We start from the raw sequence: 15,062 nt of genomic DNA, 5'->3' as shown, positions 1-15,062 counted from the left end.
ACTACTTAACAACTGGAAAGATATTTCTCAAATGCAGACATCAGTCTGTGTGCATGTATTCAAGCAAATCTGTAAGAGTCTACCTTAATGAATAGTAATTCTTCATATATAGGAAAATGCAATAAGAACAAGCAATTGATAAAAACAGATAATATCTAACCTCTGTGGATGTTCCAATTTCATGAAAGTGTCAGGAAGATGTGTAGCCAGATCCATCGCTTCCTCAGAGATTGAATTCAATTGTTTCTTCATGTCACTAGGTAGGATTTCCTCCACTGGGGGAGAAAAATCAATTTTAATTTTCAAACCACAAAACAGAGATATTCATTTAACCACTTCATTAAATAGTATTAGGGCTCAGATTTTCATTTTCTTTCCTTAAACGAATTGCAACAAAAACACTTCCTTATACAATCCCCAAATCACCTCAGTCACTTTACATCCCTTTCAAATATTTGCCATTTAAACTTAAAAATAAATTCCAAATGATCGGCATTCACAGATATTATAATCCAGTGGTTATTGATCTAGGCAGAAGGTAGAAATGAGAATGTGAACCCATCTGCACTGTTTCACGGTCAGAAATCAATGTAACACACGTGGGGTGCCACTTAGTAATACAGTTTGGTAAACATAACCTCATCCAACAGTCATTCCATACTGCCCTCGTTAGCAGTCATCACCAAAACAAAACGCCAGCTTTTCTAATCAGTGATCACCTTCTAAGTTCTCAACTTCTTTCTGTCTGGTACATCATTCTCCATCAATAGCACAAAACCTGCCCTAATTTCCCAAACGCTTCCCTCGCTTAGAATTTCGTCATCACCATTCTCTTATCTGTCAAAAAGTCCAGCTCCTCTGAAGCGTAAGATACAGGAACATATAACTTGCTATTCCTGATTACTACAGTTAATCTTGTGATCTCAAAAATCACATCCTTTCGTTCACTGAAGATCTTAGTGTCCAGTTCATTAACTGTCTTTCTCCCCACTGCTACTCCTGTGATCATCCCTAGTGAATTCAACATCCACAGAGATGTTGCATCCAAAACTGTGGACTTTACAGTTCCTTGACCCCTCCATTTCCAACAATCTTTACCTCAACTGACCTTAGCCACCCAATTCCATAGTCACACATTTGACCTTGTAACTGTCAATAAAATCACATCTTCCAAACTTCAATTGTAAGCCTTCCACCCTCTGGACCCCAGAATGCCTATCTTTCTTCTCAGCATGCTTTCCCCAACAATTCTTTGACACTTTCGGAACCAAATCCATTGACTCTACAACCTTTTCCTTCCCCATTCTGCTCCCCACTCCCACACCCCACCATGCCTCACATTCATTTCTTGCCCGCATCACTGTAATCATCCCTTGGTATATAAAGATTCTCAAGTCCTTTGCTCTTCCTTGCCTCGTGGTACCTACCTGGCAAAACCCCTACTCTAACTAAACCCAGCTTTTTTACCTATTTGATCCCTACACACAGTTGAATGTTGTTGAAAATAAAACACAACTATGATTACTCATTTCATTTTAAATTCATGACACATCTCAAACTTTTTCTTCCCATGGTTTCTGAACACCATACCTCCTATACTTCCCCCCTCATTAGTGCCCCTTCTCTGTCCTCTTTGATGCCCTCTCATCTTCCTGATCTCTAAACGCTGGTGTGTGCCTGATGTCAACATCTTCTGTTCTTTATTTCATTCACTGCCTGTTTTATCTCATCAAGTTTCACCACCCTAACTACCCTCCGTGTGCTTGTGATTCCCAAAGTTACATCTCCAACCTCAACCTTTCGCCTGAACTCCAGAATCACATTTCTAACTAAGATAGCTTCTTGGATATCAATAATCATCTATAACTTAGTATGTCCAACACTTAAATCCAAACCTGTTCTTCCCATAATCTTTCCACTATGACTGACCCTTCCATTCATCAGTTGATCCGACCAAAATATCTAATTGTTTCATCAGTCTCTATCTCACCCCTTACAGAGAATACATCAGCAATCCTTCACAATAGGTACCTTCAAAATGTCTACAGAATCAACCACTTCCCAACACCTCTGTTGTTACTAGTCTAATCCAAACTAAAGCCAGTCTAACAGAGAAGGGAAAAAAAAAAAACCAACCACCTCCTGTTATCATTCTACAACAACAAAAGCCGAAGCCACTTATCCTCAGTACCCACACTTCTTTCTTTCATGGTGTGCCCTTTTCTCTCTTGGAAAGTAAAACAAACTTTTTGCTTCAAACCTATCCTAATCTTTGAGTCAAAGTCTCAGCCTGCAGTACGAGCTTCCCCCACAACACAAACAATTACCATTTCTTGCCTGGACTATTACAATAGCCTTCTAACTCCCTGCCTAAACACTTGCACTCCTACAGCAGCCAGAAAAATCCTTTTAAAATAAAATTTTAATCATGTCCTCCTTCTGCTCCACACCCTCTAAGGGTTTCCCATCATCATATTTATTTTCATTAATAAGACATGAAGTCAGAGTCACAGCCTACAAAGCCCTAAATGATCTGGCCCAAGCTACTTTTTCTAGCCTCATTTCCTACCACTCTTACCCTTACTCGTTTCGCTTCAGTTATGCTCACTGTCCTGCAAACAAGGCAAGCAATCGCCCTCAGAGGCTTTACACCTTCTTTCCTCTAAGCCTGCTGTGCTCTTCCTTCAGATATCCACATGGCTTCCTCCCTGACTTCAGTCAAATGCAACAAAGGGGCTTGATCTGTTTTGCTCCGTGAATTTCCCCAACAACTGTACCAGTGCCTGACACATAATAAGCACTCAACAAATATGTGTTGTATGAATCAATAAATACTCCCATTCCAAACAAAGCTTCTAAAAAATAAGTTTATACATGCTTTAGTTGTTTCTAAAACAATAGAAATAAGCTTCTAAGGAAAAGTTGTTTTCAAGCCAGGCGCAGTAGCACACGCCTGTAATCCCAGCTACCTGGGAGGATTACTTGAGGTCAAGGGTTTAATGCCAGCCTGGGCAACACAGTGAGACCCCATCTCTTGGGGAAAAAAAAAAAAAGGGCTGTTTTCACATATCTTAGATCTAACTTACTCCTCTATTCACGTTGGTATGATTTCCAACTGCATCATTCTCTTCCTATGGTAATAGTACCTTCATGTTACCAATGCCTGTGGACCCCTTTCTGTTTTAACAGCACATGCCCCAAATGATGTTCACTCCTCAAAACACTCTTGTCACCCAGAACACCAAAGCTACTGTGTAAAAGGTTACAAATGATTCCCACACTGCCAAATCTAATGATTAATTCTGGCCTCAGTTTCTCAAACTCTCAGCAGAATTTAAAACAGTTGATAACATCCTACTTAAAACAAGTTCTTCACTTGGCTTTCTGCACACCACACCTCCTAATTTCCTTCTGTGCCTGTGGCAACTCTTTGGGTGGCCCCTCCTCCACACAAACATTAAACATTAAGAGTTACTCAGGACTCTAAGTCCCAACTCTCTATTCTTTAACTCAGACTGTCCTCTGAGTTACAGCCTATATAATCTAGGTGTCTACTGACCACCCCACTTTGCTATCTTACAGGTTTCCCTCATTCAATATGCCTAAAATCAACTGTACGACTTAGTCATCACCAAATCTTGCTCTTACTGGTCAATGTTTTTCGTCCCCGTTGCTCATGCCAACTACACGGGAAGGATCCTTGACACACATGTCTCATCACTACCACAAATTCTGTTGATTCTACTGCTCTATAAAATGCATTTTGAATCTATCCACTTCTCTCCATCCTCACTACAAATAACCAACTCAGGTTGTCATTACCTCTCCCTTGGATTGTTATGGCCTCCCAAAAGGTATTCCCACTGTGACTCTTGCCCTCCTACAATCCATTTTCTACTCTATAATCTGAGTTAGTATTTTTTTTTAATATAATTCACTTCACTCCTCTGTTTAAAACCCTCAATAGCTTCAAGTGCTCTTAGGAGAAAATGTAAACTCCTTAGCACTGCTTATCTGCTTTCCTTTTTCTGCTTCTCCATCACTCACCCTGTCATAGTCAATGGTTCACTAGACTAAACTCCCTTCCAATTGCCTATAGATACCATGACCTCTTACCTCTGAAACTTCGCACCTACTGCTTCCTATGCCTGTGACACTTTCCCCTACTCTTCAGATAGCCAACTCCTGCGAGTATTCCAGATCTCACCTTAAACAGCACTTTCTCCAGAAAATACTCTCGCATACCTATGATATGCATTGAATGTCTCTCCTATGTGCTAACTACCTTGTTTTCTCATGACATAAGATTCATCTCTGTATTCTGAAATTGCTTTTTTTATTCACCTATATCCTCCATAAAACTGTCCATAAAACAGATCATGCCTGTCTTGTTCACTACAGTATCTCCATATCATAAAGTGCTCAACAATATTTAATAAATGAATAAATGCATATTTAACTACTACATCATTTAGTGTTTATTAGCTACCATTTAGGAATAAATCAATATTTTAATAGTGAGAAACAATGTGCAAATATCTTTTTATTTTCTTATGTTCTAATCTACTTTTTATCCTTTAATAAAAAATTTAAAAATACAGCCTTATAATACAAACCAAAAGAGGACTGTGGTCATTTGAAAAAAAACATCCACATATACACCAGGGACATTAGAGAACCATGAGGCTGATATCTGTGGCTGAATAACAGAAAAGGAGGGAGGAAGGAAAAAAAGATGGTAATCTTAGTTACATTTCATTGGGATCTGAGTCAACTTACCTCACTTCAGAAGTCACAACATACTCACATATGATAAAGGGAAAAAAGTGAGGGTCAAAGAATGAAGATTACAACAACAGGCACACAGATATCAGAACTTCCAATACTGACTGATTAATGTATGTTACTTCAGTGAAAAATATCTTAAACATTCCTTGGAAGCATTTTCATCACAGAAAAAATTGTAAGTGTAACCTACAAGCAATTCTGCAAACTATAAAATCAGAAAATCAGAAATCCTTCTTTTGAATTTTAGTTCTACAAGAAGTTAAATAAGTTCACGTATATTGTTCTCCAAATAAGCTTAAAAAACATATCACCCACCTCAGTTAATTAAGATATAGTCACTGCTCTGTCTCCTTGAGGGAATGACCCCAAGACCCCCTATAGATACCAAATCCATAGATACTCAAGTACCTTATATAAAATGGCATAGTGTTTTGCACATAATCTGTGCACATCCTCCTGTATACTTTAAATCATCTCTGGATTACTTATAACACCTAATAAAATGCCTACACACCACTTCATTCACATGAATTCAATGTAATACACAGGACACAAAATTCAAGTTCTGCTTTTTGGAACTCCGTGGAATTTCTTTTTTCAGAATATTTTTGATCCAGGGTTGATTGAATCCACAGATGCAGAACCCACAGATTCGAAGAGCTGACTCTAATTTCTAGCTACAGTACCTTTGGCTACAAAGAATCAGCAGCCACTCATCAAAAAGCGGCTCTCCATCATGTCTCAGCCTTTTGGCTAAGATCAGGTGTGGAAGCGGCTCTCCAGGGAGAGAAAAGGGATATGAGGAATCTTCTACTCTAACATGTAACAAAGGAGGGTCTACCACAGATGGCGTGAATCCCTTCTCAACAACAATTAAAAGTGTATTACATAATTTTATATGAGGGCATCATGCTATATTTTAAAGTGTATTTAGCAAAATCATCTAATTTAATGAAAATCTTAACAAATACTGTTATTTAAAATCTCCAAAAGGTAACTGAATAGTAATAACAACTTTATACATATGAATATAGGTGCTTTGAATATTTTATCCCTTTTAGTGCTCAAAACTATTTTATGAAACAGATATTATGCTATTATCCACATCCGAAACATGGTGAAACAGGTATATACCAGGTCACATAGCTGGGATTCCACCACTGGTCTATGTAACACAAAAGCTTGTGCTCGTCCAATCCAGTAAGTGGCTCTGTCTGGTTATCACTGACCTATCAAGACATCTAAAAAACACACTGAAGTTGAATAAAGTGACTATCTGTTTTAGAGAATTGCATAGAAAATTTAGAAATTTAAGCCAGTACACTGTAAAGCATCTTATTTATTTTACAGCACTATATATAAAGCATTTTAAATATTTATAGCAAAGATGTATAATCTCCAGACTGAGAGAAAGCTCACTGCATCATTGATGCTATCAAAGCCACAAAGCCTCAACTCTACAAGTCTAATGAACAGCAATGCTACAAAGTAAAAGTAGTAAGTTCTGCTTTGCCACAGTAACATGCCTGAAACCCTAATCTTTGGCCCTGATGGATCTCACCCTGATGTCTACACTGCTCAGATATTCAAGAAGCTGTAATACTAAACACTTTGCAAATATGTGAATATTTTCTTTTTGGAGATAAACCTCATAAAAGAACATATTCACATTTTCTCTTTTATTTTTAGATCATAACATACCTTTACTTATAGCAAACATTTGCACAGCATCACCCAATTTTTCTAATTTTCGATAAATGATGAGACCAGCCTATAAACAAACAGAAACATAAAAAGAACATACTAAAGATAATCAAAATAAAACTATATGTCTCATCTATAAAAAAATCAGAGAGAATGGTTCCCAAAGCATCCAAAACACTGAATTTAACCTATTACGTTACACAAAGATCTCTATGTCTTCATTTATTCACCACACCAACTGTGAGAATGGGGAAAGTAAACCATTTAAGCCTTAAAAGAAAAGTTTAAGTTTTCACTGTTTTTAACACCCAATGTTATAAGCAGGTATCCAAATCAAATACCTTGTAAATGGAATCTAACAGAATACAATCTGTTTTGACTACGATATCTACTGTCCTCTATTTCATTAAATCAGCTGAGAATGTTAGTCATTATATGAACAGCCCTCCTTCTGAGCACTTTCAACAGAAACAATCAAGTCACATTGATTTTCATGAGGAAAAATGCTACAGAACTTGTCGGCAGTTAGTTACTCTTCTAGTAAAACAGGTCTCAAGGATTGTTGTAAAGGATTTGGAAATAATAGGAAATAAAGAAAGAAATAATATAGACGGAGAAATGATTGAGACGGAGACAAAGGGTAGTTTAAGTGATGGGGGAGTTAGGGGTTTTTTTAGTATTTTAATGAACTGTGAGGCCAGGAGTGAAGTCTCGTATTAGTATTTATTGTTACAGTAAATAGTTGTCTTTTGTTAGAGAATTATGTGTACAGTTTATTTTTTGAGGTTTTTAGGGGAACCTTACTTAATTTTGTCTACAAGAATAGATGGTTAGACAATTTTTTTAAGATAAATATGTTGAGTTTTAAGTTAAAAAGAGACCTAACTGAACATATAAATTAAAAATAAAATATATAAAATAAAAATATTGAGTCTATATATTTTTTTTTTAAATATAGACACATGTAGTCAGGAGTAAAGTAAAAATAACCTTAAAGTCGAAAATAATTCCAATTATATATTATTTATTAGAAAAATATTTTAATCAACTTCTCCACCAAAGACCCAAACCAAACTTCTACCTTACAAAAAAATTTAAGACAATAATCAACAACAAAAAAGAATTATTTTATAATGTCCTCTAATACCCCCCTTATTAAAAATAACTTCTATTCTATAAACATGTCCCCCAATTTCTTTAAGACAAAACCCTACAAAACTCCTAAAATCTTTTCACGTCTCCTAACCCATTTCCCAACAAGAACTTATGCTAGTTCTCAACAAGTTTTATGATTTTTTTTTTTAAAGGAAAATTATCATCTTCTTTCCCTAGCAAAAGTGAGTTTTTTCCTCATTGCAAATCAAAGGAGTTTCCATTCCTAAAAATAGATGCGAAAAGGAAAACCAGACAGTCATCAACAAACAAAAGTATTCATTAAGGGAAAGGAAATGCACTGTGGAATAAAATGTATTTCTTTTTTAAAAAACACAATAGTGCTATACATAAAAATAAATCCAGATTTCTCTACGTACAAATATGTAAATGTGAAAATATATGCAATGGCAGCAGTAAGCCAAATTTGGGGGCAATTTTTCTTAATTTTCTCCACATTTTAAATATAAATATTAATATAAAAAATAAGGCCAGTTTCAATATAGAAACTATTTTGTACCTGAAATGGCTTATATATCAAATATATCATCAATACTATTTGTGCTTGCTCAGCCTGGGCTTATTAGCCTTTCATGTTTTCAGCAATTTTTTTTTTACATACAAATTGGACATTATTTTGGCTTCATGACAATGAAAATAACTAGCACTGAAAAATCTGTTGATTGGTACTTGCTAATTAATGTCAAGAATTAGCAGTTTCACTAAATGTCTTCCTAAGCATTTTTCAATGCCAAACTGATACAAAATATTTTAGTTGAGTTTGTGCCACTACAACAGTAGAATTTTTCTAAAGTAATTTATGGTAAGTTTTAAAAAATACATCCCAATCTAAAGAGCTTTAAGTACATACATAAGCATCAGTGGCTGCATACAGTTTCTGGTCTTCAGTGAGGTGAAAATTACTCCAATCACTACAACGGATAGACTTATCTTTCAAAAGCTGTTTACCCAAGAGGTGTTTAACCAGACCATTGAGGCTCCAGGTCTCTCTACATTTCAGCTAGAAGTAAAGAAAAATCAACACAGCAATAATTATTATTTCCTACTTACAGATACTCCTAAATACCACCAAATGACCATGTCACAAATAAAATTAGAAAATGTTATGTCAAAATACGACCTAGAGATAGGTCTAAATAAACTTCCGGTGCCATCTGCCGTCCACATTATATGAATTTAATTCTGGAATTTCCCTAATTTAGGTATTAAAATTGTTGAACTTTAAAAGTATTATTCATGGAAAAATGTTGAATAGGTTAGTAGGCTTTCTACTTCCCAGCCAAATGAATACTTGACTAAATATAAGAATTTAATTTAATGACTTCATTAATAAAATTTGTGAAATTGGGGAATGGAATTAATGGTCAAAGTTTCACTAAGAGCATTATACCATAGGAGCTGCATCACGCTCTCCTTAAAAAAAAAAAAAAAAAAAAAAGAGAAGAAACTTACTGGTATAAATGGATTAAAAAGATAAATTTAAAACAAAATACTTAAATTTGCAAATACTGGAAAGCAGTGAAATAGTACCAAGAATTGGGGGGGAGGGAGGGAGAACGCTTGCTTAAAGAAACCGTATGCCAAAACAATGGATTAGAACTGACGCTTTCATTATAGAACATTCACTTGGAACTTCGTTATTGCTACAAAAACATAAAGCTAAAATTATTTTTTCAAAAAAATCTAACATTCGGATAGAAGGCACATTGTGTGACACACAAAATCATCTTCTTTATGAAAATAATGTATATATTATGCCTACCTTTTTATTGGCAACATCTGTCAACTCCACAAAACTCTTCAATTTGATGTCAAAGTCACGTAGAAGTTTCCACTGATCTCCCTCAATTCCGACACCTGCTTTTTTAATTGCTTCATTTTCAAGCAAATTTTTTAATCCCTGGGGGAAAACTGTAACATTTTATTGTTATTTCCATAAGTTCTGTAAAGTACGATGCATTTACTTTCTACTTGTCAGAAATATCATGTTTATGTTTAAATTTGTTTTTATGTTAAGCTTAAATTCAGAAACACATTCACCTTGAGTATTTCCTTTCTTACCTAGAACGAAAAATCCTGATTGATAAATGATAAGAAAAAAACAACTAGTTTGAAAGCCACCTCTGCTAGTATGAGCAGCATATTCCTGGTCATTTAACCCTCCTAAACTTCAGTTCTCTCTCCTCTAAAACAAGAAAAATATCAATACTCATAGGAATGTTGTGAAAATTAAGTAAAACCAAGTGAGTGAATCAGGTAGAACTTAAATACTTAAATAAATATAAGATAAAGAGTGCCAGCTAATGAAAGAGCTTAATTTTATAGGGATACAGTTGACATACACAAGTATCAGCCATATAAAAATGCAACAAAGAGATACCAACCTGACATAGCAGAAATGTGAAACAAGTAACATTTGCTCTCAGACACACACAACTGAATTAGTGCAACTCTGCTATGTTTGCCTTTATTGTATACTGGTGGCCATTCCATGTCAAATCCTACCACATCTCCATCAGATAGACTTGTGCTAAGAGAGGAAACACAGTATAAATTAAATACATTAAAATTTTGAACTTCTGCATGAAAAGACATCATTCAAAAATCTTCTACCACAGACTGGTAGAAGATATCTGTGATACATACAACTGATAATGAATATATTTTAAATTCCTTAAAAAAGAAGAAAAGACAAATAATCCCAAAGAAAAATGAAGGAAACCAGGAACAGGTAATTCCCAAAGGAAATCCAAATGGCCAATAAATCCAAATAAATATGTGAAAACACTTAATTCTCACCAGAAATCGGAGAAATGCAAATTAAATCTACACAATTCCCCATCTATCTCATTGGCAAAAATTAAAGTTTCACAGTATCGAGTTCTGAGAAGGATTTCTATCAGTGGGATAGATATGCTCATTACTGGTGAACATATAAATTGATAAAATCCTCTTGGAAAAAACTTTAACAAAGGTAATATCTAGTTGAAAATGCATAAACACTATGACCTGCCAATTTTTTCTCTTAAGTATATGAAATGGTCCTATGTGTACAAAGAGACAGAAGTGCTTAAGAATATTCATGGCAATACTGTTCCTACCGGCAAAAAATTGTAAACAAATGAAATTTCCATCAACAAGAGAATGGACCAATCACGGCAAAATGAAACAGTGGATTATCATGTAAAATTTAAAATGGACCAGGCACAGTAGATCATGCCTGTAATCCTAGCACTTTGAGAGGGCCAAGGTGGGAGGATCACTTGAGGCCGGGAGTTTGAGACCAGCCTGGGCAATATAGCAAGACCCTGTCTCTCCAAAACATAAAAAGAAAAGAAAATTAGCTGGGCGTGGTGCCACACGCCTGTAGTGCTAGCTACTCGGGAGGCTGAGCCAGGAGGATCGCTTGAGTCTAGGAATCTGATCATGTCATTGTACTCTAGCCTGGGTGAGAAGGTGAGACCCTGTCTCAAAAAAAAAAAAAGTTAAAATGGAACAAGATCAACAAGAAAAACTCTGAAAAACATAATATGCAGAGTACACATACATTTGATAGCATTTTTTAATTTTTAAATGGGCAAAATAATATAACATTTTAGGATATGCAATTATGAAGTAATATTATAAACAACATGTGAGGGAATGCTAAGCACTAAATTCATGATAGAGGTTATCTCAGAGGGGCACAGGGGAAGAATCAGAAAGGACATTCATGGGGTTTCAGCTGTATTTTATTATTTCATTCCTTAATAAAGATTCAAGGAAAATGAATATTAAGATTTAATAAAGCAAAGTGGGAGGAATATGTGTTTGTTATATTATCTGCTATTATTTATATTTGCCCATTTCCCAATTTTTAAAAAACTGAAATCATATTTAAAAAATAAAAGAAACTCAGCTTCTGCTTCACAAGATGGAGTAACAGGGACTAGACTTACCCTTCCACCATAAAGAAGTAGCAAACTGGACGCAATATGTGAAACAACTGTTTTCAGACACTAGACAACAGGCAGCACAAGACCATGATCTCCAAGGGAAGGGAAAGAAAAAGTGAGTCTTACAGTTGCCCCAGCTTTCTGCCTGCAACACACTGCAGACAGCAGGGAATTTGTACCTGCAGAAGCTGAAGAGCTGGAACTTGTGGGGCAGAGATCTGGAGAGGAGAGAACTAGGGCAGGGAAAGGGCTCCAGAAATCTGCACAGGGCTGTCCTTCAGTCTTTGTAGAATACCAAGGTATACATGCATAGACTGAAACTATGAGACTGGGCAAACAGCTATAAACTGAACAATTCTTAGGGCTTACCCAGAGGCAAGAGGAATTAAAGTTCTGAAAAGTGAGGGTAGAGATAGATCCTTGTTGATCACCCGGGACAGTCAGCAAGGACTCCAGAAGGGTCACACCTCATTATACGGCTAAACTTAGAGTAAAGGCAACTATAGACTTGCCCTAAGAAACCTTAAAAACAAGCCCCAAAATGTAAAGTTGATCTTCAAGTAACTGAGCTGTCTGACAAACAAATCTCCTTTCTTTGAAGGAAGACAACAAAATCTAACATTCAACAAGGTAAAATCACAATGCCTAATCCAAAAAAATTAACAGCCATGAAAAGAAACAGGAAAATGTGACCCATACCAGAAGAAAAAGCATCCAATAGGGAAAAAAAAACCTAGAATAATGGAATTAACAGACAAGTATATTAAAACAGCTATTATAAGTACACTAAATATGTTCAAGGACCTAAAACATGAATATGATGAAACCCAAATGGAAAATATACTTCTTTTAAAAAGAACCAAATGGAACTTACAGAGATGAAAAATGTAATATCTAAAATTAAAAATTCACAGGATGAGATAAACAGCAGATCAGACACTACAGAAGGAAAAAATAAAAGTGAACTTGAAGACGTGGCAAAAGAAACTATTCAAACTAAAGCACAGAGAGAAAAAAGGACAAAAGGAAAAACATACTGAAAGGAAAGAACCTCAGTTAGGTAACTTACATAGATTGAGAGTCCCACAAAGAAAAAGGAGTAACAAATATATTAAGAAATTTTTCAAATTTGATGAAAACTATAATCCCACAGATCCAAAAAACTCAATGAACCCTAAGTGGGTTCACTGGTTTATCCCTAAGTGGGATAAACATAAACCACACAACACAAAGGCACATCATAATCAAACTGTCAAAAATCTGTAATAGCAAAAATCTTAAAAGCAGCCAGAGGAAGGGGAAAACGACAACAACAAAAAAACCCCTGCCTGCCTTTTATAAAATACATACAATTCATCAAAACTACAATTCTTCAAATAACTTATGCATATTGCCTTCAGATATGACATACTTATAGCAATGCCAAAGGTAAGATGGTAAAGGTAATATATAATCATAAATAATAGATTTTACCTTCTCTGTGAGACCAATTTAATATAATGGTACCCAAAAGTGGCCAGATAACTATAGCGGAAGTGAGGACACCGAAATGCTATTTCTAGATTATAGCTACTGCCAGAAGACCATTAATAAATAGCTTAACTTACCACCTCTGTTTTTTTTAACCCAATTTATAACAGTTTAAAAAGAAAAAAAAAAAAGGACAGGTGTAACAACTTCAAGAAGCTCTGAATGAATTCCTTACTTCTGTTTGTAAAATGCTTCAAGAGCCTTAGATTGTATTACTGTAGGGTTTTAATTTAACAAGGCAAACTTTAAAAGTACTAACAGCCATTTCAAACGTTCTCTTTAAGGATCATTTGCTACAATTGTTGCTAACTAAATACAACAGGCTTAATCTTAGCCACTATTCAATATTACTGTGTTAGTATTTTAATGAAATCTAAAGGTGCATTTAGGGGTTAAATAATTCTTGCATTTTTTTTTTCCTAAATAGGTAAAATAAACATGTGTTCAGTAGTTCTATATTTAATATCTTAAGTATTAAAAATCAAAAAATTATCTAAAAAGAAAAGCTTATGAACGAATAAAGAGGTAGATTATAAATTTAATTCAGTGATTTTATTTTTTATTTAAAAAATAGAAAAGAACTTAGTGAAATTCTATATGTAGAAATAATTATCTGTTGAACATACCTCAACTGTAAAACTCAGTATACCCACAAATATCACCATAAGAGTTATCTTCCAAGTGTCCAAATTCAAATGAAATTAGGAAGTTCAGATCTCTTACCTAATGTCTTCTGATAGGAAAGAGCAATCACTGGCTTCGTAACTATACACAATGGATCCAGTGAATTCTAAGAAGGGAAGGTCATCTTCAAAAACACTCTTCTGAACAGAAGATGCCTTGAGTTAAATAAAATTCAAAATAGTTGCAAATAAGTTCACATTAAATAATAAACGTTCACTGAAGCATTCAACTTATGGTTTTAAGTTTTGTCAATTCATGCTTTATTGACTAATAAAATCATAAAGACAATTTAACAAATAGAAAACCATCCTATTGTCAAAGTACTTTTCCTAGATCATTTTCAAACTTCTAATCCTATTTTCATAAAGCATTTATTTTACTGAGTTTTTTTCCTAACAAATAATTATATTAGTATTCTAGATGTAATAATGTTGCCTTAAAATGCTGAAGACTGGCGGGCAGATCTTAAATCTGGCTTAATCAAAAAAGTCAACAAAGTTAATGTTGTCCAAATTATTATCTGAATTAGAACAAATGAGTAAGGTCAACCATACAAATTGAATACAAAAAGGAAAAATATATAGTAAGAATTTTCATTTCATAAATTCAATTAAAATTTATTCCCATTTACCCATTGAATGACTAGATCCTGGTTCATTCACCACCAGCAATTCTGACCTAAACAATATCCTGAAGTTTACAAGTGAAAATTGTACAGTCAAGTTTAAATTAAATTTCCCACCTGAAAGAATCATCAGTGGACAACATACCTTTCTTTCTTTTACAGCACAACTTTCATCCTTCATACACATCCATTCAGGAAGTTTCTGCCTCGGTAGAGCTGATTCTAATGTTTCTTCATGCATCTTTAAAATGCCCTAGATGCAAAATCCAAACCCAACGACTTTATGAGTAAATACAACACAATCTTTGAAAGAAAACTCTGAGGTAGCCCTGTCAAGATGACTGAAAACCAAATGTACATATTTAAAGTAAGTTATGACATCTAAGTCTAAGTATAGGTTATAAGAGCCCAAAGGACGAAAGAAAAAGAAACAGATACAATGTAACAGATGCAGTAAATATGCATTTAGTATTTCTTCCCTTTAAAACAAATCAGCCATTTCAATTGAGTTTTAAGGTTTTTGCAGTTTCAAAATTCTATTATTCTATGACTGATCCTTATGAAAAATAATCTTTATTTCATTAGCAATGAAAATCCTTGGGTATATGAATTATGACACATTT

At 34.7% G+C, this 15,062-nt stretch overlaps 1 protein-coding gene across 1 annotated transcript in view; it reads right to left on the bottom strand.

The window, feature by feature from the left end:
* WRN (WRN RecQ like helicase) overlaps positions 1 to 14,680 on the bottom strand; it is an 84,226-nt gene extending 69,546 nt beyond the window's left edge. The window contains exons 1-7 of the mRNA XM_069485238.1: positions 14,585 to 14,680; positions 13,854 to 13,969; positions 10,050 to 10,195; positions 9,428 to 9,576; positions 8,516 to 8,665; positions 6,490 to 6,559; positions 161 to 275 (exon numbers count right to left, since the gene is read on the bottom strand). Of these exons, the coding sequence (XP_069341339.1) occupies positions 161 to 275; positions 6,490 to 6,559; positions 8,516 to 8,665; positions 9,428 to 9,576; positions 10,050 to 10,195; positions 13,854 to 13,969; positions 14,585 to 14,680 (842 nt within the window). The remainder of the gene's footprint in view (positions 1 to 160; positions 276 to 6,489; positions 6,560 to 8,515; positions 8,666 to 9,427; positions 9,577 to 10,049; positions 10,196 to 13,853; positions 13,970 to 14,584) is intronic.
* Positions 14,681 to 15,062: the final 382 nt, after the last annotated feature.

The sequence above is a fragment of the Eulemur rufifrons genome, chromosome 12 (genome assembly GCF_041146395.1).
Source record: "Eulemur rufifrons isolate Redbay chromosome 12, OSU_ERuf_1, whole genome shotgun sequence".
In the NCBI taxonomy this organism is placed as follows: domain Eukaryota; kingdom Metazoa; phylum Chordata; class Mammalia; order Primates; family Lemuridae; genus Eulemur; species Eulemur rufifrons.
The sequence above is the reverse complement of the archived record's forward strand: the minus strand, read 5'-3'. Positions and strand labels throughout refer to the sequence as shown.